Source organism: Ailuropoda melanoleuca, chromosome 16 (genome assembly GCF_002007445.2).
Source record: "Ailuropoda melanoleuca isolate Jingjing chromosome 16, ASM200744v2, whole genome shotgun sequence".
Lineage (NCBI taxonomy): Eukaryota > Metazoa > Chordata > Mammalia > Carnivora > Ursidae > Ailuropoda > Ailuropoda melanoleuca.
Genome location: NC_048233.1, coordinates 2,282,325 through 2,305,135, shown reverse-complemented (window position 1 = coordinate 2,305,135; position 22,811 = coordinate 2,282,325). Strand labels below are relative to the sequence as shown.

The following is a 22,811-nucleotide window of genomic DNA, read 5'->3' as shown; positions in this document are numbered from 1 at the left end:
ACTTTATTATAAGTTGTAATAGTTTTTCAGTTGATTCTCTTAGATGTTCTAGGTATATAATCATTTCATTTACAGATAATGACAACTTTTTCTCCAATATTTATGGTCTGTGTGGTATATAACATCCCCCAAAATGGAATAGTGTTTAAAAAATTAGTAGTTCTTATAGTAGTATGAAAATACGAGTCCTACATATCAAGAAGTGAAAAAACAGAGTTACAGAGTCCTATCCTAGGTATGGTATAATCCAGTCTTTATTTTAAAAAATAAAGCACTGCATAGGGGGCTTGATTTGAGAAGATTACTCTTTTCCTCAAAATTTCTGTACTAATTTAGGTGCCTGTCTTAGTTTGCTTGGACTGCCATAACAAAATACCATAGACTTGATGGCTTAAAGCCCAGTCTGGAGGCTAGGAAGTCCAAGATCAAGGTGCCAGCCAATTCAGTTCCTGGTGTGAGCTCTCTTCCTGGCTTGCAGAAGCCAACTTCTTATTGTCTCCTCCCATGGTGGGGAAGGAGGAAAAGAGAGAGAAAGGGAGAGAGAGAGAGTAAGTGACTGAGAGTGAGAGAGAATGAGAATGATCTCTCTCTTCCTCTTCTTACAAGGCCACAATCCTATCAGATTAGGGCCCCACCCTTATGGCTTTATTTAACCGTAATTACCTCCTAAAGACTCTAGCCGGATGTAGTTACCCTGAGGATTAGGGCTTCAACATGAATGAGGGGGAGGGTGGGGAAGGGGTGCACAATTCAGTTCGGAGCTGTGCCTAATTTTTTTCCCTGATATCTTCAGAAATCCTATGTTTAATTTTATTTCGGACAGCATTAGTTTTATTATTTATGACGTTCTTAAAAGACTTGTTACTTTACAGTGTATCATAGAAATTTTATCTCAATTTAACTTCATGAATCATTTCCTCTTAGACACAAAATCGAATGAAGCTAATGGCCGACAACTATGAGGATGACCACTTCAAATCCTCCCATTCCAATCAAACCAATCATAAACCCTCCCCAGACCAGGTAAGACTGTTCTTGAATGTTTTATAAAAACAAATGTGCTTTTATTTTCATGTATCTTATACTAGCATGTTGCAAATTCCAGAGTATAAATTAGAAAAATAAAAATAAATAAATAATTTCTGAAATCTCCTTCACTCATGTTTTTAAACATAGATTTAATTTCTGTACAGGAAGGTGGTGGTAGATGATTCTGAATATTTTTAGAGGAGATACTCAAAAGATTTGAGGACTGTAAGGAATCCTTGAATTGGTTGAGGAAAAAAATTAATCTGAGAGATACATACTAATTTGTAAGTGTCCTAATTTTCTCATTAAAACAATGCCTTATTTTTTAAAAAAAAAGACTCTTTCCTTGTGAGCTCTATAAGACACAATTCTGTTTAGAGATAACTATTGTTTAATTGCAAATTTTTAAATCTCTCATCATCACCTATTATGAAGAGTGATAATTTCTTCTCTCCCATTTCCCTGGTTGATCCCTCCAGTATATGTTATTCTCAAGGAAAATTGTTGCCTTCAACTTCTCATTAATGCAAAAGAGGCATTGATGAGACTGAAGGGAACCATATTCAACTCCAGTCTTTTGGAAGAAGGGAACTCTCCCAAGATCTTGAAAATGATGGATGGGGGAGAGTGGTGAACAGATTACCTCATATCCCATTGCCAAAACTCAGATTTCAACATCTCCATCACACTCAGTCTTAAAATATATAGCTGAAGGGGAAAAAAAGTTAAATAATTACATCCATATGACTAAAAAGTCAAGGGAAACTCCCCCACTAAACATCTCCACTGAATGATAGCCGTGACATTGTCTTAGAAGAAGAAATATTGCAGATGAAAACAGCAATAATATCCAAATTGTAATTTTTTCTGAGATTCAGAAGATATAGTCACAGTATGATGACATTTACTAAGCCAGTTGAGGCAAGCCTTATATTTTAGAGGGAAAACAATACCAATCTTAATGTAGGCAGAATGCAGAACTGTCTGCCTGATGTCAGCCATCTTTCTTTGCCAAGAAATGATTTTGCTATCTCTGCCTGTTCTTGATACCCAGAATTAAATTTATGCCAGTGTATATAAGATGAGTATTAGATCCTTTCCTTAAAACAGATTTTGATAATGAATAAATACAAGAAATTGGATGCCTGGGAGTATTGGAAAGCAAATGGAAATGAGGAAAGTTTGAAGAAAAGGCAAAAATAAAGAAAAGTCTGCAACCTGGTAATTTTGCCCAGATCCAGCCCTGGGATAGAGACAGTCTCTTGAAAGGGTAGGAAAGTAGAAATGTAATGACAAACTAGTTACTAATTTAGGTAGGTTAGGGAATTTAGGGAGTTAGAATCTATTATAAAAAGGGTCAAGAACTTAGAGACCATTTTCTTCTACTACATTATGCTTATGTCTTTGTTTTAAATACTAACCAACTCTTTTTCATTCCCATGCTGCTCTGGGGCATTGTTCCCTTTGTCATCTTTCTCCCCTAGGATGAGGAGGAGGGTATATGGGCATAGCCAATCAGATGCTCTTAGTTCAGCCATTTTGTTCAGAACGGTGAGAAACACCTTTCCTTAACTATAGAAATGTTTTTTGTTTGTTTGCTTTCAATTTTTTTTTTTTACACAGTCATTCTCACACCTCATTTCTCTGTAATTCATGAAATTGTTTGGTGTGCTTTCTGTTTTCTCATCTTCACATGATTCCTGTGTGTATTGCTATGCTTCTGACGTAGTGGGGTTGGGTTTTGTGGGGGGTTTTTTCTTTTTGTGTGTTAATAATCACTTTTATAATTTCTTTTTATACATTTTTGGGAGAACTTCCAGGGCATATAATTAAATTTCTCCTGTTACGATTTTATTAATAAACTACCTTATCTAATGTGATTTTACAGTGTCCTGGTAAGGTTTATAGTGACTTACATCAAACTGGAACTAGAAAATTGATCACTCTGCCAGCAAGTTTGGGATATTACTTTTTGTGATAATTAATTATAAATATATGTCTTTAAAAAAAATTGTACTGTGAACTAAAACCTTTTGTTTCTGTCTGTAAAAGGATGCTCTGAATTCTCAGGGTCAGTGGTTCTTATAGAGTGCCTACCAAGGACATCCCCTAGAGCTTTGACATTACTCTCAAACTGTCCTTAAAAATAAGGAGAAGTAAAGAAGTAAAGGAAAACCTTTTAAAAAGTTGGTCTAAAGAATTCTTTTTCCTCTCTTTTATGGATTGCTGCTGTGTTAAACAGTTGCCAGGACACTGTCTAGATTCTCCTTTCCAGGCCAATTGGCTGGAAAATATAGTCCAGCTGTGGCAGTATCTCCCTTTGATCTGATGCCCTGGAGGTTTGACTAAGGAAATCCTTTTCTTAGAAAAAATAATAATTACAATTAATAAGTTCACACATATTGGTGGCCTTGCACTCCCTGGATTCACTGCCCTTGCTTATTGGTGATCTCACTCTTTTGGAGTCAGTTCTCTCTGAAAAGTCTGTGTCTTGGTGTTATACTTCTTAAAATGATGAGGACATGTGTAGACCTCTCACTAGCAAACACAGCCAAGAAGGATGATGAGGTAAGTTGTGGAAAGGGGCATATACTGTGAAGATGGGAACCTTTCCAAATGACTTTATCCTGAGGGTGTACAAGGCAAAATGTATACCAGCCAAAAAGCTATTTGGGTTAGAGTGTTGCATGCCAGACAAAGCTAAAGCTGAGAAAATTCATGTGCTAATTCTCATTATCTACACTGCCCCCTGCAAGGGTAGTTATTTGTCATTGTGAAGGCTATGGGGGACCATACAGTAGTTGAATATAGAATACCAGTCCCCTGGGCGCCTGAGTGGCACAGCGGTTAAGCGTCTGCCTTCGGCTCAGGGCGTGATCCCAGTGCTATGGGATCGAGCCCCACATCAGGCTCTTCTGCTATGAGCCTGCTTCTTCCTCTCCCACTCCCCCTGCTTGTGTTCCCTCTCTCGTTGGCTGTCTCTATCTCTGTCGAATAAATAAATAAAATCTTAAAAAAAAAAAAAAAAAGAATACCAGTCCCCTTCTTCTAAATGAACCTGGATTGTCTATTTTGGCAGAACATAGGAGTCTCTTGGCATGCTTTAACAGGAAGCACGTCCCTGACATATGAATAGGATTGTATTGGTTGTATACCCTTTTTCTAGCCAATCAGAAGAGACAAGTTAGTGTTACAGGAAAGAAGGCCCATAAATAACTTCACCAGGAGACTGAAAAATGAACAAACCTATACATAGACTTGTTCCTAAAGTCTCCATTTTATTTTTTCTTCTTCCCTAATGAAATAGCTCCTAGTAAGAGTTCAAATGCTATTGATTTTTTTTGATTATTGCATTGTTGAGCTTATTGCACTAAAATATTAACTGCCATTGGTTTGGCACAGTGCAGTTGCAATTAGCTGGCCATAACTGGAGTTTCTATGATATTTCAAATTTTCAAAAATGTGCTATATATGACATGATATCATAAGGGTTTTACCTAAAGAAATGCATGAGTGACCCCTAGAACATTGCAGACGTCTTGACTTGATCTCCAGTTTTCTTAACTTGTTTTCTTGCTAATTCTAGAGAACAGATTTTTCTTAATAAAATTTCAAACTTTTGAAATTGACGATTTATCTTGTCAAACTTAAGAATATAAATAATGCTTTACATCTAAAACATTTTAAAAACACGGTATATATGTCAGCAAAGCATGAGTCTTACTAGATTTAATCAATACTCAGCAAGAGAATCATAGAAGTAGAGAGCTCAAAGGGGTCTAGGCAATTTCACAAGAAGTGTTAGAACATAACGGTTACGAGTCAAGGCTTTGGAGCAGAATGCCTGTGGTCAGATCCTAACACCACCATGTATTAGCTTGTGACTTTGGACAAGGTATTTAATCTCCCCATACTTCAGTTCCTTCATCTTTCAAATGGAGGTTGTTGTGAGAAGCAGATGAGTTGTTAGAGGCATAAACTCTGGAGCCAGACCACACAGCTTTGCATCTAGACTCCACCTTCTTTGTGGCCTGGGGAAATTAACTCGGTTTTTGAATCCCAATTTTTCTGTAAAAATGGGTTTGTTTATTTATTTATTTATTTTGAAGATTGCAGGGAGAGGGAGGGGCAGAGAGTCTTAACAGGCTCCACGCTCAGCGCAGTGCCCAACATGAAACTCAATCTCACAATCCGGAGATCCTGACCTGAGCCAAAATCAAAAGTCAGACACTTAAGCAACTGAGCCACCCAGGCACCCCTGTAAAAATGGTTTTATTAATGGCCTACTTTGTACAAAGGGTTGTTGGACAGATTAATAAGTTATTGTATGTAAAATGAATTGAACAGTGCCTTCCACCATGTACTCTGCTTATATTATTGTATTTGTCATTGCTGTTGTCATCATTAACTTGAATCCATCTCCGGAAGTAGTCAGTGTTCAATAAGTGTTAGTTACTATTTTTATTAATATCTAGTCCAGTGCCCTCATTCTGTTGGTAAGGGTGCAAAAAATAAATAAAGGATTTAGATGTTAAGGCCCCCAGCATTTCTGTGATCTGGAAAGAGGAACTAGTAGCTGACAGTGAAAGAGATCATCTAAGACATATTGGTGATTATATCTCCCTTTTCATCACCAAAAATTTAATCTCTTATATCCTGAGGAATTTTTTCCCTCGAGAAAACACTTTAATTTTTCTATAAATTTATTCATTGAAACTTACTTTGTTTTTTTTGTTTTTTTAATAATAATTTTTATTTTGGTTTTTAGTCACCATACAGTACATCCTCAGTTATTGACGTAATGTTCCGTGATTCATTATTTGCATATAACACTTAGTGTACCATGCATACGTGCCCTCCTTAATACCCATCACCGGCCTATCCCAATCCCCCACCCCCCTCCCCTCTGAAACCCCCAGTTTGTTTCCCAGAGTCCACAGTCTCTCATGGTTCATTCCCCCTTCTGTTTACCCCCCCTTCGTTCTTCCCTTCCTTCTCCTACCGATCTTCCTATNTGTTCCATAAATGAGTGAAACCATATGATAATTGTCTTTGTCTGCTTGACTTATTTCACTTAGCATAATCTCCTCCAGTCCCGTCCATGTTGCTGCAAATGTTGGGTAATCGTTCTTTCTGATGGCTGAGTAATATTCCATTGTATATATGGACCACATCTTCTTAATCCAGTCATCTGTTGAAGGGCATCTCGGCTCCTTCCACAATTTAGCTATTGTGGACAATGCTGCTATGAACATTGGGGTGCATATGGCCCTTCTCTTCACTGCATCTGTATCTTTGAATATGTTGTCGTAACCCTCCTGAGACACACAGAATAAAGCAAGTGTTACCTCCAGTTAGAAAACATGAGAGTCCCTTCTCTCTCTCCCTTCAACCTATAGAAAATCCATGTGAGGGGCGCCTGGGTGGCACAGCGGTTAACCGTCTGCCTTCGGCTCAGGGCGTGATCCTGGCGTTGTGGGATCGAGCCCCGCATCAGGCTCTTCCGCTATGAGCCTGCTTCTTCCTCTCTCACTCCCCCTGCTTGTGTTCCCTCTCTCGCTGGCTGTCTCTGTCTCTGTCAAATAAATAAATAAAATCTTAAAAAAAAATTGCCAATTCTTAGCCACTTTACCTGTGTCATATTTAGAATAAAATTTAAAAAAAGAAAAAAAGAAAATCCATGTGAAATGTGTCCCTGCTAGTGTCTATCCCTTTAATTTGTGTTTTCTTTCTTGTTGTTCCCTGACAGTAGAAGTAGGCTCCATGGGAACAGGGACTTTAATATGTTTGCTTTTGTATTTCTGTCATCTAAAATAATGCCTGATACACAGTAGGCCCTCAGTAAGTATATATTGAATGAATTAACTTCTGAATTCATGAAATGCAGAGAAGAAACAGTAAAGTTTACATTGAAACCAAAAGCATAGAATTAGCTGTTATCTTTAATGTCAGCATTACAAGAAAGGGAAATTTTGAAAGGGAATATAGGAAAAGTGTCTAGAAACAAAAGACTTGTAGAAAGAAATGTTAAGAATTTAAGGGAAAGTCATAATTAAGTCATAGACTCTGGCTCCTATAATTTCATACTAAATAAAAAAGTTGATCTAATTCAGAAATCTTTTCTACCTGAAAAGTGAACATCCTTCAGGTGGAAACTTTTCTCCTAGTAATCTGTGGTTCATAGCCATCAAGAAAAGCCTAGAGCATAGTAGGTACCATGGCCATGTGCTCTTTGTGGACCTCATTCTGGGGAAGCACTCTGTGTAAACTAGCACCAGACCCCTCGAGTAAAGGACGTACTTGTTAAGAAGTTGGTCTTGTTATAAAACCATTCCACTGACTAAAATCTGAAATGAGTTGCATGACTATCAGATCAGCACTATTGCATCCCAAAACATAATTTGAACTGGTATGTTATGGAACTTTTCTTTTTTAATTAGAGATGGTATCAGTGTTAAGACAAGCTTTTAAGACAAATGTTTTAAAACAAGTGTCTCTTTCTTTTGGCATTTCCTTTTCCTTATTGTCTGTCCTAGTTGAGTTGTCCACATAATCTCCTTCTTATCAGTTTGAAACATCGTGAAAGTGTTCTCTTGGTTAGTACTATAATGAAAATCTCTTATATCCCTAGAGAATCTCTCTCTAGAAGGGAGGTATTAGATTAAGATGTTACAGAATTGATTGGGGTAGTGAGTTAGAATATTTTGTCAGTGTGGTCCAAATTGTTTATTGGACCAACTGCTTAAACAGTTTGGACCAATACCAGGATCAGTTTTTGACATAACAGGCAAGAAAGAATTTGACCTTGTATTTTCAGAAGTGGATCAGAGATTTTAGCAAGATGCTTCTTTCCTAAAGAGCTTGGTAAGGCCAGTAGAATTAAGGAAGCAGGAGGATCCTAGTTGCGGGAAAAGGTAACATTTGTTAAACACTGTGAGAGACTGTGGACTCTGGGAAACAAATTGAGGGCTTCAGAGGGGAGGAGGGTGGGGGATTGGGATAGGCCGGTGATGGGTATTAAGGAGGGCACATATTGCATGGTGCACTGGGTGTTAGACGCAAATAATGAATCATGGAACATTACATCAAAAACTAAGGATATACTGTGTGGTGACTAACATAACATAATAAAAAATTATTATAAAAAAATTTAAAATTTTAAAAAAATAAACACTATGGGCCAGACACTTTCATATCACTTATCCCATATTTAATTTTCACAACCACTCTAAGAACATGTTTACCAATGAGGAAATAAAGTTCATAGAAGTTAAGTGATTTTCCAAGATTACAGAGATAACAAGAGGCAGACATTTAAACCCAAGACTGACATCAGACCCCGTGCCCTTTCCACTATACCATAATTAAAAGAGAAGGAATATTCCACTTTACAGTTCCTTGGACATAATAAGACACTTGGTAGAAGTATGTTGAATTGAATTGTATTCCTGTATAGGAAAATAACAAAACTACCTTTCCCAGTAAGGGATTTCCCTTATAAAAGGAACCTAAGTGGATTTCTGACCTCACTTCACTGATTTTTTTTTTTTAATGAATATAATTACCCAGGAATCTGGTGACAAATTTAGAACTGTAGAGATTAGGAAGGGACAAGAAGTGGATCTTGGAGGTTGAATAAAGTTTGGGTGGACGGAAGGGGAAAGAAAAAGAATTTTAGATGGGAACCACCTTGAAGGAAGGCCCTAAGAAGGAGTAGGGGCCAGTGCAGAAACCAGCCTTGCTAGAACAAAGGATATCATGGTCCTTTTATTTTTTCATTGTTATGTACCACCCACATTTCTGTTTTAATATAGGGTACCCATAGTTCAAATAGAAAAGCTACAAATACGAGTGTCTCACAAGAACAGTTATACATTGAACTTTACAAAAGATTAGAATAGCTGTCAGCTTCCCCTGAAGATTACCTGAATCCCTGTGTTCTGAGCTGATTGCCTCCTCATCTAGTTCTGATGCGGTAGGGTCATAGTCAGAACATGGGCTTTGGACCAGATTGCCTGGTTCCAAACCTCTGTGTACCTACTTTATTCATTTGTAAAATGGGAAGAGTAATACACCTACCTCATAGGGTTGTTAGGTGACTAAATGATATAATATAAAGCCTTTAAAACAGTGTCTTTGTATATCATGGTTGCTTGATTAATGTTAATTATTAATGTCTGCAACCTGAAGATACACATTGACAATTTATAGTATGATCCCCACCTCCCTTCCCTTTTTGCCTCCCTCCCTCTCTTCCTGCATTCTCTTTTCCTTTCTCTTGGTTCCCTTGTTCATTTAAATAGGAGGATTGGGTGAGAATTCATTAATAGTCACCTTTGGATTCATACTGTTCTTAAACTACCTAAACTCCAGTTTAAGAGCATTTCCTGTATACGCTCCTAAGAAATGTCTTAACTAGTTTCTTCGTTGTCCTAGGTACACAGCCTGCTTTGTGCCTTTCATATTTCTCTTCCCTCCTTTCTCCTTCCCAAAAATAAATTTAGAATTCTCAGTTTTTTCTGCTTTTCATGATTTGCCAGAGCGTTCTACTCCCTCCACTCCTAATCTTTCCATCCTAGGTTCTCTCTAGCTGTCTCAAAACTCTGTCCTCTACTGTTATCATGCCAAGCTCTCCACCAACTCTGTCTGCATACCATACTCAGCAAGTGCCTTCTACAGGCCCTCATTCTTTAAGCCATTATCTCTTCTTAACATATATATATAAATTATATATATATAATTTAGATGCTGTGTCAATTTTTTTCCTGGTCTCAAGCAGCTTGAACTTATGTCAAATCCAAAAAGATTCTGGAAAATGGAGCTATTTTCAACAAGAGCATTGAGGAATAGATGCTAAAAGATGCTGATGCTGATAGTTACCATTTAAAGGACACCTACTAAATCCCAGACACTTAGTTTAAGCTTATAAGCATATTCTTATTCAATCATCCTAGACTACAATACAACAAGCCTAGAAGACAGACACCATTCTCATTATTTCACTGCTGAAGAAACTGAACTTCAGAGAAAGAATTTAGCAAACCTATCCAAGTTCACATTGCCTGTAGGTAGTAGAGGCCAAATTTGAACCCAGGTAAGTCTGACTAAGCCAAAATTTGACCCACTTCCAGTAAGGAAACTTCTAGAAGAGATTTTTTAAAAGGGTATTATGCTTTTTTATTCATACTAGTTATAAGAGAAAGGAGAGTAAGAATATTCAAGTACAAATACATGAAGAAAAAAATTAATGAAGAATATCAAAAAGAAACCCCTCGTAAAAACCTAGCTAAACAAGAAGAAAGACCTCGTAGTAATGTAGAGAAGGAAAAACTTTCTCCTCTGCTTTCTTACATTCAGTGACTGAGGTCTGTGAATCAAACTGATAAAAGACTGATTAGCAGGAAGGAAAAAAAAACAGATTCAATTGTGCTTGAATGCACAGAAGCTTGCAAAAAAGTGTAACTCAATTTGGGGTTTGTATCCCATTATAACAAAGGGAGGTGAATTGTGGAAAAGAAGCTAAACAAAGGAAAAAAGTTCCCAAGGCTTCTAGGGAGAGGCTAAGTTATGGAAAGGTGACTTGGAAATGTATGGCAAATAAGGGTTATTTAGTAAGATTTGTTGCAAGTAAGAGTCACAGGTAGTAAGAGGTGTCTCTGAAGTTGTTCCTTTCCTGGTAGAGGAGAGAGCGACCTTTACAAAGTAAAATATATGTCCTGCCTTATGACAAAAAGGAAGGATGGCAAAGAGCTATGTGCTTTTAGCTCAAAACAACCCTTAATGCCAAAGGGGCATATTTTGGGGTGGTATACTCATCCCATTTAGTATGTATTATTAGACTGATTTGTAACTGAATAATCTTTCATCATCTGGATGTACCACACTTGATCCACTCACGTACTAAAGAACATCTTAGTTGCTTCCAAGTTTTTGCAGTTAGGAACAAAGCTGCTATAGACATCCATGTGCTGGTTTTTCTGTGGCTGTAAGTTTTCAACTCCTTTAGATAAATACTAAGGACCTTGATTGCTGGATTTTATATTAAGAGTAGGTTAGGTTTGTAAGCAAGAAACTGCCACTGTCTTCTAAAGTGACTATTATCATTTGCATCCCCGCCAACAATGAATGAAAGTCCCTGTTATTCTTGGCAGAATTTGATGTTATGTCTTCTGGATTTTGGCCATTCTAATAGGTGTGTAGTGGTATCTCTTTGTTTTAATTTGTATTTCTCTGATGACATATGTTGTGGACCATCTTTTCACATGTTTATTTGCTATCTGTGTATCTTCTTTGGTGAGGTGTCTGTTAAGGTCTTGGTCTTTGGCCCATTTTTTAAAAAATGTGTTGTTTTCTTGTTGGATTTCAAGAGTTATTTGTATATTTTGGATAATAGTTCTTCTTAAATACGTCTTTTGCAAATATTTTATCCCAGTGTGTGGCTTGTCTTCAGTCTTGAGATTGTCTTTCACAGAGAAGTGTTTTATTTTAATGAAGTTGAGCTTATCACTTATTTCTTTAATGGATCATGCCTTTCGTGTCTAAAAAGTCATTGCCATACCAAAGATCTTGTAGGTTTTCTCCTATATTATTTTCCAGAAATGTTACAGCTTTACATTTTATGTTTAGGTCTGTGATCCATTTTGAGTTGGTTTTTGTAAAAAGTATAAGGTTTGTGCCTAGACTGATCTTTTTGCATGTGGATGTCCAGTTGTTCTAGCGTCATTTGTTGAAAAGACTGTCTTTGTTCAGTCGTATTGCTTATGCTGCTTTGCCAAAGATCGGTTGACTAGATGTATGTGGGTCTGTTTCTGGGCTCTCGGTTCTTTTCCACTGATTTATTTGTCTGTTCTTTTGTCAATACCACACTATCTTGGTTACTGTAGCTTTATAGTAAGGCTTGAAGTCAGGTAGTGTCAGTCTTCCAACTTTGTCTTCTTCAAAATTATGTTGACTATTCTGTGCCTTTTGGCCCCTCCATATGAACTTTAGAGTCAGTTTTCTGGTATCCACAAAATAACTTGCTGGGATTTTAATTGGGATTGCATTGAATCTAGAGATCAAGTTGGGAAGAACTGACATCTTAACAATATTGAATCTTCCTATCTGTGAATATGGAATATCTCTCCATTTGTTTAGTTTTTCATTGATTTCATTCATCAGAGTTTTGTAGTTTTCCTCATAGAGATCTTGTACATATTTTGTTAGATTTATACCTAAGTATTTCATTTTGGGAATGCTATGTAAATGGTATTATGTTTTTATTTCAAATTCCACTTATTCATTGTTGGTATATTGGAAAGCAATTGACTTTTTTATATAAACCCGTATACCCTGCAACCTTGTTATTATAATTGCTTATCAGTTCCAGGAGTTTTCGTTGTTATTGCTGTTCTTCATTCATTTGGAATTTCTACTAGACAGTAATGTCATCTCTGAACAAAGACAATTTTATTCCTTCCTTTCCAGTCTGTGTATCTTTTATTCCCTTTTCCTATCTTGTTGCATTAACTAGAACTCCTAGTATAATATTGAAAAGAAGTGGTGCCAGGACCATCCTTAAATGTACCTGATCTTAGTGGGAAAGCCTCAAGTTTCTCACCATTATATACAATTTTAGCTATCTATTTTTTTTGTAGATATTCTTTATCAAGTTGAAGAAGTTCCCCCTATTCCCAGTTTACTGAGATTTTTATCATGAATGGGTGTTGAATTTTGTCAGTTGCTTTTTCTGCATTAATACAATCGTGTGATTTTTTTTTTCTTTTGCCTGGGTTGATGTGATGGGTTACAGTTAATTGATTTTCAAATGTTGAACCAGCCTTATATACCTGGGATAAGTCCAATTTGGTCTTGGTGTATTTGCAAATATTTTGTTGAGAGCTTTTACATCTATGTGAATGAGAGATATTGGTCTGTAGTTTTCTGTACTTGTAATATCTTTGCCTGGTTTTGGTATTAGAGTAAATCTGGCCTCCTAGAATGAGTTAGGAAGTATCCCCTGTGCTTCTGTCCTCTGAAAGAGATTGTAGAGAATTGGTACAAATATCTTCCTTAAAGGTTTCATAAAATTTATCAGTTAACCCTCTGGTGTAACTAGTTCCCTAGATGTTTATCTTAATCTTTATGCTAATGTATCTTGCAGTTAGCAGACTACAAATGCATTTTCCTAAAAAATTATAAATCCTAGATACATTTCTTTATGTAAATATTATATACCTTGCTTGCTTCAAATATCAATAACATATTGCATAGAAAGACTACAGGGTTGTATGCTCTTTTTAAACCTGGCACTCACATCCTTTTATTCTATTTAGTAAGTCATCTCCATGTTTAAGGAAAAGTCCTGTTCTTAGGGAAAGAAATTGTTTTCTATAAAATTAATTTCTGCCTTGAAATTTTTTTTTCAATTAATTTTCAAAATCAAAATGGAAGCTATGGGGTTTTTTTGGTTTTTTTTTTTTTTAAAGATTTTATTTATTTATTTGATGGAGAGACAGCCAGCAAGAGAGGGAACACAGGCAGGGGGAGTGGGAGAGGAAGAAGCAGGCTCCCAGCGGAGGAGTCTGATGCGGGGCTCCATCCCAGAACGTTGGGATCAAGCCCTGAGCTGAAGGCAGACGCTTAATGACTGCACCACCCAGGCGCCCCGGAAGCTATGTTTTTAATCAGATTTTATTCAAGGCAAAAAAAAAAATATTGAAAACAGAATCATCGAAGGAAGTGGGGAATTGTTTAATGAGTATAGAGCTTCGGTTTTGCAAGATGAAAAATATAGAGGTTGGTTGCACAACAGTGTGAATGTATTTAACAGTACTGAACTGTACACGTTAACAGTGATTAAATGGAAACTTTTATGTGTGTTTTACTACAGTTTTTTACCACAATTTTTAAAAAGTTTTTAGTAAAATCTAAAAACCAGCTAATAGTATCTTCTGGCAAAATATATTCAAAATATGCAGTGAATATTATTTGAAACATTTTATGACTTAGTGAAGTAAGAAAGAGAGACACCCTTCTTTCCCAGATATATATCTCAGAGTTTTGAAATGGAAAAAGATTGAGCTTTGTATTGCTTTTTTGTTCTCGGTTTAGGAACAGGGCTATTTGTTTATTTTAGTAGTTGATCTATTAGCATATTAAAGAATTTGTGCTGTTTGCTGGGCTTCCTTGAGTTGAATTGCTTAAGATAGGGACCCCCTTCTAAAAGGTCATTTACATAATCTATTATTTTTAAATATGCTCACATTGGGGCTTACTTTAACACAGGTCCCCAGCTTATACTTACTATGAAGACTTTATTTACGCAGCCTAGCAGCTACAAGAGGAGTTTTTAAGTGGGTTGAAACACTAAGTTTGGGAACCACCTTTTAGAAATTATCATTTACAAAAACACTCTGAACAAGAATTTTTAAAGTAATTTTACCAGCTTCAGTGAATTAGGGTCTTTACCTTGCCTTTTTTTTCAACATTTTATTGTGAAAATTTTCCAACACACAGGAAAGTTGAAAAAAAATTGTATTTTAAACCCAAAGTCTCTAACTTTTTGGTATTTACTTTACCATATATCTTTCTATCTGTACATCAATCAATCTCATTTTTTCAGGTATTTCAAAGTAAGTTAAGAGACACTTGTATACATCACCCCATGTGTATGAATTAAAATTCAAAATCAGTTTATAGGGGATTTTTGTTAGTGAAATGCACAAATCTTAAGTTACACTACTCTATGAGTTTTGACAAGTGTATATGCATACACTTGTGTAACCTGAACCCCTATTGAGATATAGAAAGGGGTTAGTAAACTATTTTTTTTTAAGAGTCACACAGCAAGGGCACCTGGGTAGCTCAGTTGGTTGAGTGTCTGACTCTTGATCTTGGTTCAGGTCTTGATCTCATAGTTGTGAGTTCGAGTCCCACATTGGGCTCCACGCTGGGCACGGAGCCTACTTAAAAAAAAAAAGTCACATAGTAAATATTTAGGTCTCTGTAGCAACTACTGACATCTTAACACTGTAGTGTAAAGCATTAGTGGACAACAAGTAAGTAAGAATGGCTCTGTTCCAGTAAAGCTTTATTTACAGTCACTGAGATTTGGCTATAATAGAATTTTCACGTGTCATGAATAGTTTTTTCCAACCATTAAAAAATGCAAAAACTGTTCTTTGCCAATAGCCATACAAAAATGACAGCTGCCTGGATTTAGACCATTTGGCCATTATAGTTTGCCTACCCCTGATACAGAACATTAACATCTCCCAAGAAAAGTTTCTCCTGCCTTTTCCCAGTCTGTACCTACTCTCACACTTAGAGGCAAACACAGTTGATATTTGTGCATTTGTTTGATGTAACTTAGTTTTTCTGTTCTAGAACCACATTATCAGTGGAGTCATACAGTCTGTACTCATGTAAGACTTCTTTTACTCAGCATAATACATTTAAAATCCATTCATTTTTTTGGATTAAAGACCTAAATGTAAGGCCCAAAACCATGAAAATCCTTGAAGAGAGCACAGGCAGTTAATTTCTCTGACATCGGATATACTAGCATCCTTTTAGATATGTCTCCTGAGGCAAAGGAAACATAAGCAAAAATAAACTATTGGTACTACATGAAAATTAAAAGCTTCTGCACAGCAAAGGAAACAACTACCAAAACTAAAAAACAACCTACTGAATGGGAGAAGATATTTGCAAATGACATATCTGATAAAGTGTTTGTATCCAAAATATGTAAAGAACTTATATGTAACACCAAAAAAAACCCAAATAATCCAATTAAAAATGGGCAGAAGACATGAACAGACATTTCTCCAAAGAGGACATCCAGATGGCCCACAGACACATGAAAAGATGCCTCACATCTCTCATTATCAGGAAAATGCAAATCAAAACCGCAATGAGATACCACCTCACACCTGTCAGAATGACCAAAATCAAAAGCTTAAGAAATAACAAGTTCCATGATTCATTAGTTGCGTATAACACCCAGTGCACCATGCAATATGTTCCCTCCTTACTACCCATCACCATGGACTTTACATCAAGAACCAGGGATGTACTATATGGTGACTAACATAATATAATAGAAAAATATTATTATTTAAAAAAGAAGAAGAAGAAATAACAAGTGCTGTGAGGATGTGGGGAGAAAGGAAACCTGGTGCACTGTTGGTGGGAATGCAAACTGGTGTGGTCCGTGTGGAAGATAGTACTGGAGATTCCTCAAAAATTAAAAATAGAACTACCCTGGGGCTCCTGAGTGGCTCAGTTGGTTGAGCCTCCGACTCTTAATCTCACCTCAGGTCTTAATCTCAGGGTTGAGTTCAAGCCCCATCTTACACTCCATACGGGACATGGAAAAAAAAGTAGGACTACCCTATGATCCAATAATCACACTACTGGGTATTTAGCCAAAAACACTAATGTGAAGGGATCTATGCACCTTTGTGTTTATTGCAACATTATTTACAATTGGCCAAATTATGGAAGCAGCCCAAGTGTCCATCAATAGATGAATGGATAAAGAAGATTTTGTGTGTGATTTTGTGTGTGTGTGTGTGTGTGTGTAATGGAATATTACTCAGCCAAACAAAAAAGGCTGAAGTCTTGCCATTTGCAACAACATGGGTGGAAGTAGAGAGTATAATGCTAAGCTAAATAAGCCAGTCAGAGGAAGACAGATGCCATATGATTTCACTCATGTGTAATTTAAGAAACAAAACAAATGAGTAAAGGAAGAGAGAGAAACCAAAAACCAGACTCTTAACTCTGACACATTTGATGGTCACCAGAGGGGAGATGGGTGAGGGGTGGGTGAAACGGGTGAAGGAGATTAAGAGTACACTTATCATGATAAGCACTGAGAAATGTATAGAATTGTTGAATCACTATATTGTACACCTGAAACTATTACAACACTGTATGTTAACTACTCTGGAATTAAAATAAAATTTAAAATAAAATAAAATAAATTCATTCATTTTCTTAATTGTAGAAGTAGTTTATTTTTATTGCTGAGTAGTAGTCCATTGTGTGATGACTGATTGCAGTTCATTTGGATCTCTTGAATAATCTGGCTTGTTTCCAGTTTGAAACAATTATGGATAAAGCTACTATGAGCATTCTTACACATGTCTTTTGGTGAACACATGCTTTTATTTCTTTGAGTAACTACCTATAAGCGGACTTGCCTTAGTTATATGATAGTTATGTATTCTACTTCTTCAAAGTGGTTATATCATTTTATGCTCCCACCGGCAACAAATGAGAGTTCTGGTTGGTCCATATCCTTCTAAACATTTGGTACTTTACATCTTTTTAATTTTGACCATTTTTATGACTACGTAGAGGTATTTCATTGTGGTTTTCATTTTAATTCTGCCACCGGTTCGTGATGAACACTTTGTCATGTGTTGACTGGCTATTTCTATGTAGTCCTTTCTGAAGTATCTGCTCAAATGTGTATTTTTAATTGGATTTTATCTCATTAAGTTGTAGGCATTCTTCATATGGCCTAGATACCAGTCCTTTTTGAGATAAATATTTTGCAGATTTTTTCTCCTAGTCTGTGGCTTGTGTATTCAGTTTTTTAATAGTGTCTTTTCATTATCGTAAGTCTTTAATTTATTAAAGTCTTATTTATCAGTTTTTAATGGGTATTGCTTTCAAGGTTCTAAGAAACTTTTGCATAACACATAGAGCTAAAATATTCCCCTCTGTTTTTTTCCTTTTTCCAGACACTATTATTTTGCTTCCATGTTGAGTTCTATAATCCATCTCAAATTAATTCTGGTGTATATTAAGGTAGGGGTCAAGGTTCTTTTTTCCTGTGCACCTTTGTAAAAAAAAAAAAATCTAAGATGGAAATATGTGTCTGTGTTTGTCTCTTCTATTTTCTTCCATCATTTAATTTGTTGATCTATATTACCACACTGTCTTAACTACTATAGTTTTATAATGTGTTAAAGTCAGATAGTGTAAGCCTTTCAAATTGTTAATCTTTTTAAAGTTGTTTTAGTGATTTCAGGTTGTTTGCATTTTCATATAAATTTCAGTTTGTCAGTTTCTTTTTTTAATAAGATTGTATTTATTTGTTAGAGAGAGAGAGAAACAGCACAAGCAGGGGGAGTAGCAGGCAGAGGGAGAAGCAGGCTCCCCGCTGAGCAAGGAGCCCGATGTGAGTGAGACTCCAGCCCAGGATCTTGGGATCATGACCTGAGCCGAAGGCAGACGCTTGACTAACTGAGCCTCCCAGGCATCCCAGTTTGTCATTTTCTTTTCTTTCTTTCTTTTTTTTTTTTTTAAAGATTTTATTTATTTATTTGACAGAGACAGAGAGAGAGAGACAACAAGAGAGGGAACACAAGGGGAGTGTGAGAGGGAGAAGCAGGCTTCCCGCCGAGTAGGGAGCCCCGTGCAGGGCTCAATCCCAGGACCTTGGGATCATGACCCAAGCCGAAGGCAGACACCTAATGGCTGAGCCACCCAGGCACCCCGCAATTTGTCATTTTCTATGACAAATCCTGCAGGAGGGGTATTGAGATTGCATTGATTCTGTGAACCAGTTTGGGGACAGTTAACATCTTAACACTATTTAGTCTTTCAAATCATGAACATACAATTTCTCCATTTAATTAGATCTTCTTTAACTTGTATCTGCAATGTTTTGTTTCAGTTGTTTGCTGCTAATATATAAAAATACAGTTGATTTTTTTTTATATTGAAGTACCTTACAACTTTGCTAACTTTTTTCCTGGTAGTTTTATTATTATTTAAAAATATCTTCTCTTTTTCCTGTAGATTTCCAAAAGTGTCTAATTTCAAATTTGGGAGTTTTTTCCTAGGTCATATTGTTACTGATTTGTAGGTTAATCCCATTGTGATCAGATAATATACTTTATATTATTTTAGTATTTTGTATTTTCTGAGACTTTTGTTTTATGGCCCAGAATATGGTCCACTTTGGTGAGCATACTATGTGCTCCTGAAAGGAATAGTATTCTTCAGTTATTACATAATAGTGTTCTATAAATATCAGATAGGTCCAGGTGGTTGATAAAGTTGTTCAGATATTCCATGACTTTACTAAAAAACATATAGGGTGGGGGAGTCCAGTCTGTTAGTTGCTGAGAAACAGATATTAAGATCTTTGAGTATAATTGGAATTTTTCTATTTGTGCTTTGAATTCTTCAACTTTTGCTTCATGTATTTGGAAGCTGTTATTATTTGCATACCCATTTATGAGTGTTTTGTACTGTTGCCAAACTGTTCTTCTTGTCATTATGAAATGTCTTTATTTCTAGGATTGCTCTCTGTCTTGAAATTATTTAATTAGTCTTAAATCAACAAGGAGCAATATAAAGTGACAGTAGAGATCACTTAAGTGTTGTCTGGCAAATAATAGGCATTCAGTGAATACTTCTTGAATATTGACTTTCTCCAGCTTTAGTTTTTATCAAGATTACTTTTAACTATTATGGTCTTTAATGGTTCCATATATATTTTGCGATTATTTATTTATGTAAAAAATGTCATTGGAAATTCGATAAGGATTGCATTGAATCCTAGATTAGATTACTTTGTGTAATATGAACATTTTAACAGTATCAGTTCTTCCATGAGTGTGGAAGATCTTTCTATTTATTTGTGTCTTCTTTGGTTTCTTTCACTAATGTCTTATAGTATTCAGTATACATACAGGTCTTTTACCTCCTTGGTTAAATTTGTTTCTAGGTGTTTTATTCTATTTGATGTAATTGTAAACAGGATGGTTTCCTTAATTTCTCTTCTGATAGTTTATTATTAGTGTATAGAGACACAAAAGGTTCCTGTGTATTGATTTTGTATCCTACAACTTTACAGAATTCATTTATTAGTTGTAACGGTTTTTGGTACAGCCTTTAAGGTACTCTGGATATAATGTTATGTCATCTGCAAATAGTGACAGGTTTACATCTTCCTTTCTGATTTGGATGGCTTTTATATCTTTTTCTTGCTCAATTGCTCTGGCTAGGACTTCTAATACTATGCTGGAAAAGTGTGGTAAAAATAGACTTTCTTGTTTTGTCCTGATCTTAAAGGAAGCACTCCCATTTTTTTGTCACTGAATATGTTAACTATGGGCTTGTCATATATGACCTTTATTATGTTGAGGTACTTCCCATCTATACTTGCTTAGTTGAGAGTTTTTATCATAAATTGTTGTTTAATTTTGTCAAATGCTTTTTCTGCCTCTATGGAGATGATCATATGATTTTTATGCTTCATTTTGTTAGTGTGCTGTATTGTGTTGACTAATTTTGCAAATGTTGAAGTATCCTTACCTCATTGGAATAAATCCCAATTGGGGTCGATCAGGGGTATGATCCTTTTAATGTATTGTTGAATTTAGTTTGCTGATATTTTCTTGAGTATTTTTATGTCTATATTTATCAGGGATATTGGCCTATAATTATTTTTTCTTGTGGCTTTTTTTTCCTGGTTTTGTTATCATAAAATGAGCCGGGAAGAGTTCCCACTCTTCTATTTTTTTTAAGAGTTTGAGAAGAATTGCTGTTAATTCTTTAAATGTTTGGTAGAATTCACCAGTGAGACCATCTGGTCCTGGGCTTTTCTGTTTGGGGAGGGTTTTGATTACTGATTCAATCTCCTTACTCAATATTGGTCTGTTTAGATTTTCTATTTCTTCATGATTCAGACTTGGTAGTTTGTATGTTTATAGAAATTTATCATTTTCTTCTGGGTTGTCTAATTTTTTGGCATATAATTGTGCCTAGTAGTCTCATGATCCTTGGTATTTCTGTGGTATCAGTTGTAACACATCTTTTATTTCTGATTTTATTTATTTGAATCCTCTCTCCTTTCCTTCTTGGAGGGTCTAGTTATTGTTTGTCAGTTTTGTTTATCTTTTCAAAAAAACAGCTCTTAGTTTCATCGATGTTTTTTCTATTGTCTTTTTAGTTTCTGTTTCATTTATTTCTGCTCTACTCTTTAGTATCCTTCTTCTAACTTTGGATTTTATTTGTCCTTCTTTTTCTAGTTCCTTGAAGTGTAAAGTTAGATTGTTTATTTGAGACTTTTTTTGTTTTTTGAGGTAGGCATTTATCGCTATGAACTTTCCTCTTAGATTGGTTTTGACATTTTAAAGAGAAATAAAGTAAACACTGAAGTAGTCCCCTGTGGTTTTCTTTAAGGGCCATCTGCTGAAACATTATATCTTGAGAAGAGCTGATGATCCATATACTCCACAGGTCAATAGTAACTCACTAACACATAGCCAGGGAAAATACCAGAATGGCTTGGGACCTCAAGAAGCCTTTATTTGAATCTTTTAAACCAAAGAAACTTTTTTTTTCTTTTCTTTCTGTTCAATTGGATGTTAATTTTTTAAGCTTTGGAATAGCACTTTGCTGCTTAGACTAGGAGAGAGCTAGGATTCTTTGCTGCCAGAAATTATTTCTTTCACATTTTTGTGTCTGTCATATAAAGGGTACGTATGTAATTTTGTTAAGGCACTTGTGCTGGATTGTGTTTAATAGTTGGGAGTGAGAATACTTTTTGGTATGTGATTTTGCTACATCTCCTGTGGGGATAGTAATATTTTCCTGCAACAATGGATGGTATCCTTTTCTACTTTCTGCTTTCTTCTTTCCCCCAAACTTATAACAGTTCTGATGAACAGAGCAGAGGAACCAGCATTGTGCACCAGCATTCCCACCAGCCTCACGAGATCCTGAATCTCTTATTCAACTAAGAGAGGTACCAGTCATCTGTACCTATTCAGCCTTATCACCCAGCAGAGTGAGACAGAGAAAAAGTTGGTTACAAAAATAATTACTCCTCTGTGAACAAAGGTCTCATGCACATCATTACTCCTTGATGTGTTTGGGCTTTCCAGAATAACTACGGGACAGTGTTGATCTGTTTACATGACTTGGACAGAGCATTTAGCTTTTAGCACAACCTTTCAACTGCCAAAGTTGTTTTTCTCTGACAGACTTACTGTTAGGATCAACTACCATTTTTCTGGCCCTGATGCACTGAGATATTAAATTCCTCAAAGTTCAAATATGTCTATTTTTCTATTTTACATGAACTATCCAAGAAAAATGTAGACAGCTGTTTGATATAATTAAAAAAGCATTGAATGAAGGTCAGACATTTCAAGTAATTGAGTAACCTCTTAGAACCTCAGTTTTTTCATCTCTAAAACAAGTGTGATGATAACTGTCCTGTTCTCTTGAGGCAGGATAATGAACGTGAAAGTTGTTCGTAAATCCATAATTTTCTATACAAACAGCAGGTGTTATTTGATGACCTACACAGAGCCAACACTCACTTCTCTATAGCTTCTGTATGGTACTTGAACTATAATACAGGCAGTCTTCATTTTTAGTTTTAGAACATTTTTAATGGATACATCAAAGGAATGCTGATGGGAGCAGGATATAATTGTTTGACATCAGATCTCTGTATTTTTAACACCAACTTTCTGTATTTTTAAGGTTAGTCACTCTTCCTAAAAATCAACATTTTCTGAAGCCCACATGCTTTGTGATAACTTCTAGGTATTCTCAGAATTCTAGGACCTTTGCTGTATGCTACAGTTTTTCCCAAATTCAAACTATAAGTATGTTATATGCTTTGTGGACTGTAATAGTTGATACAGTAAGAGAAAGTACTGCATGCTAGTGAGATTTGAAAGCTCTATCAACATTATCATAAAAATAGAATACTGCTTTTACTCCCTGATGATAATCATGCCCCAGTTTTTTTCACCATG

The 22,811-nt window shown here is 35.9% G+C and overlaps 1 protein-coding gene across 12 annotated transcripts in view; it reads left to right on the top strand.

The window, feature by feature from the left end:
- Window positions 1-22,811, top strand: part of ERC1 (ELKS/RAB6-interacting/CAST family member 1) — a 536,559-nt gene that overhangs the window by 448,641 nt on the left and 65,107 nt on the right. For 8 of the 12 annotated variants that reach the window (XM_019793501.2, XM_034645665.1, XM_002914100.4 and 5 more), the window contains one exon: window positions 925-1,023. In XM_019793501.2, the coding sequence (XP_019649060.1) occupies window positions 925-1,023 (99 nt within the window). Of the gene's footprint in view, window positions 1-924; window positions 1,024-2,513; window positions 2,581-22,811 lie in introns of all 12 variants that reach the window. The other 4 variants (XM_034645670.1, XM_034645668.1, XM_034645669.1 and 1 more) reach the window with 1 other exon arrangement.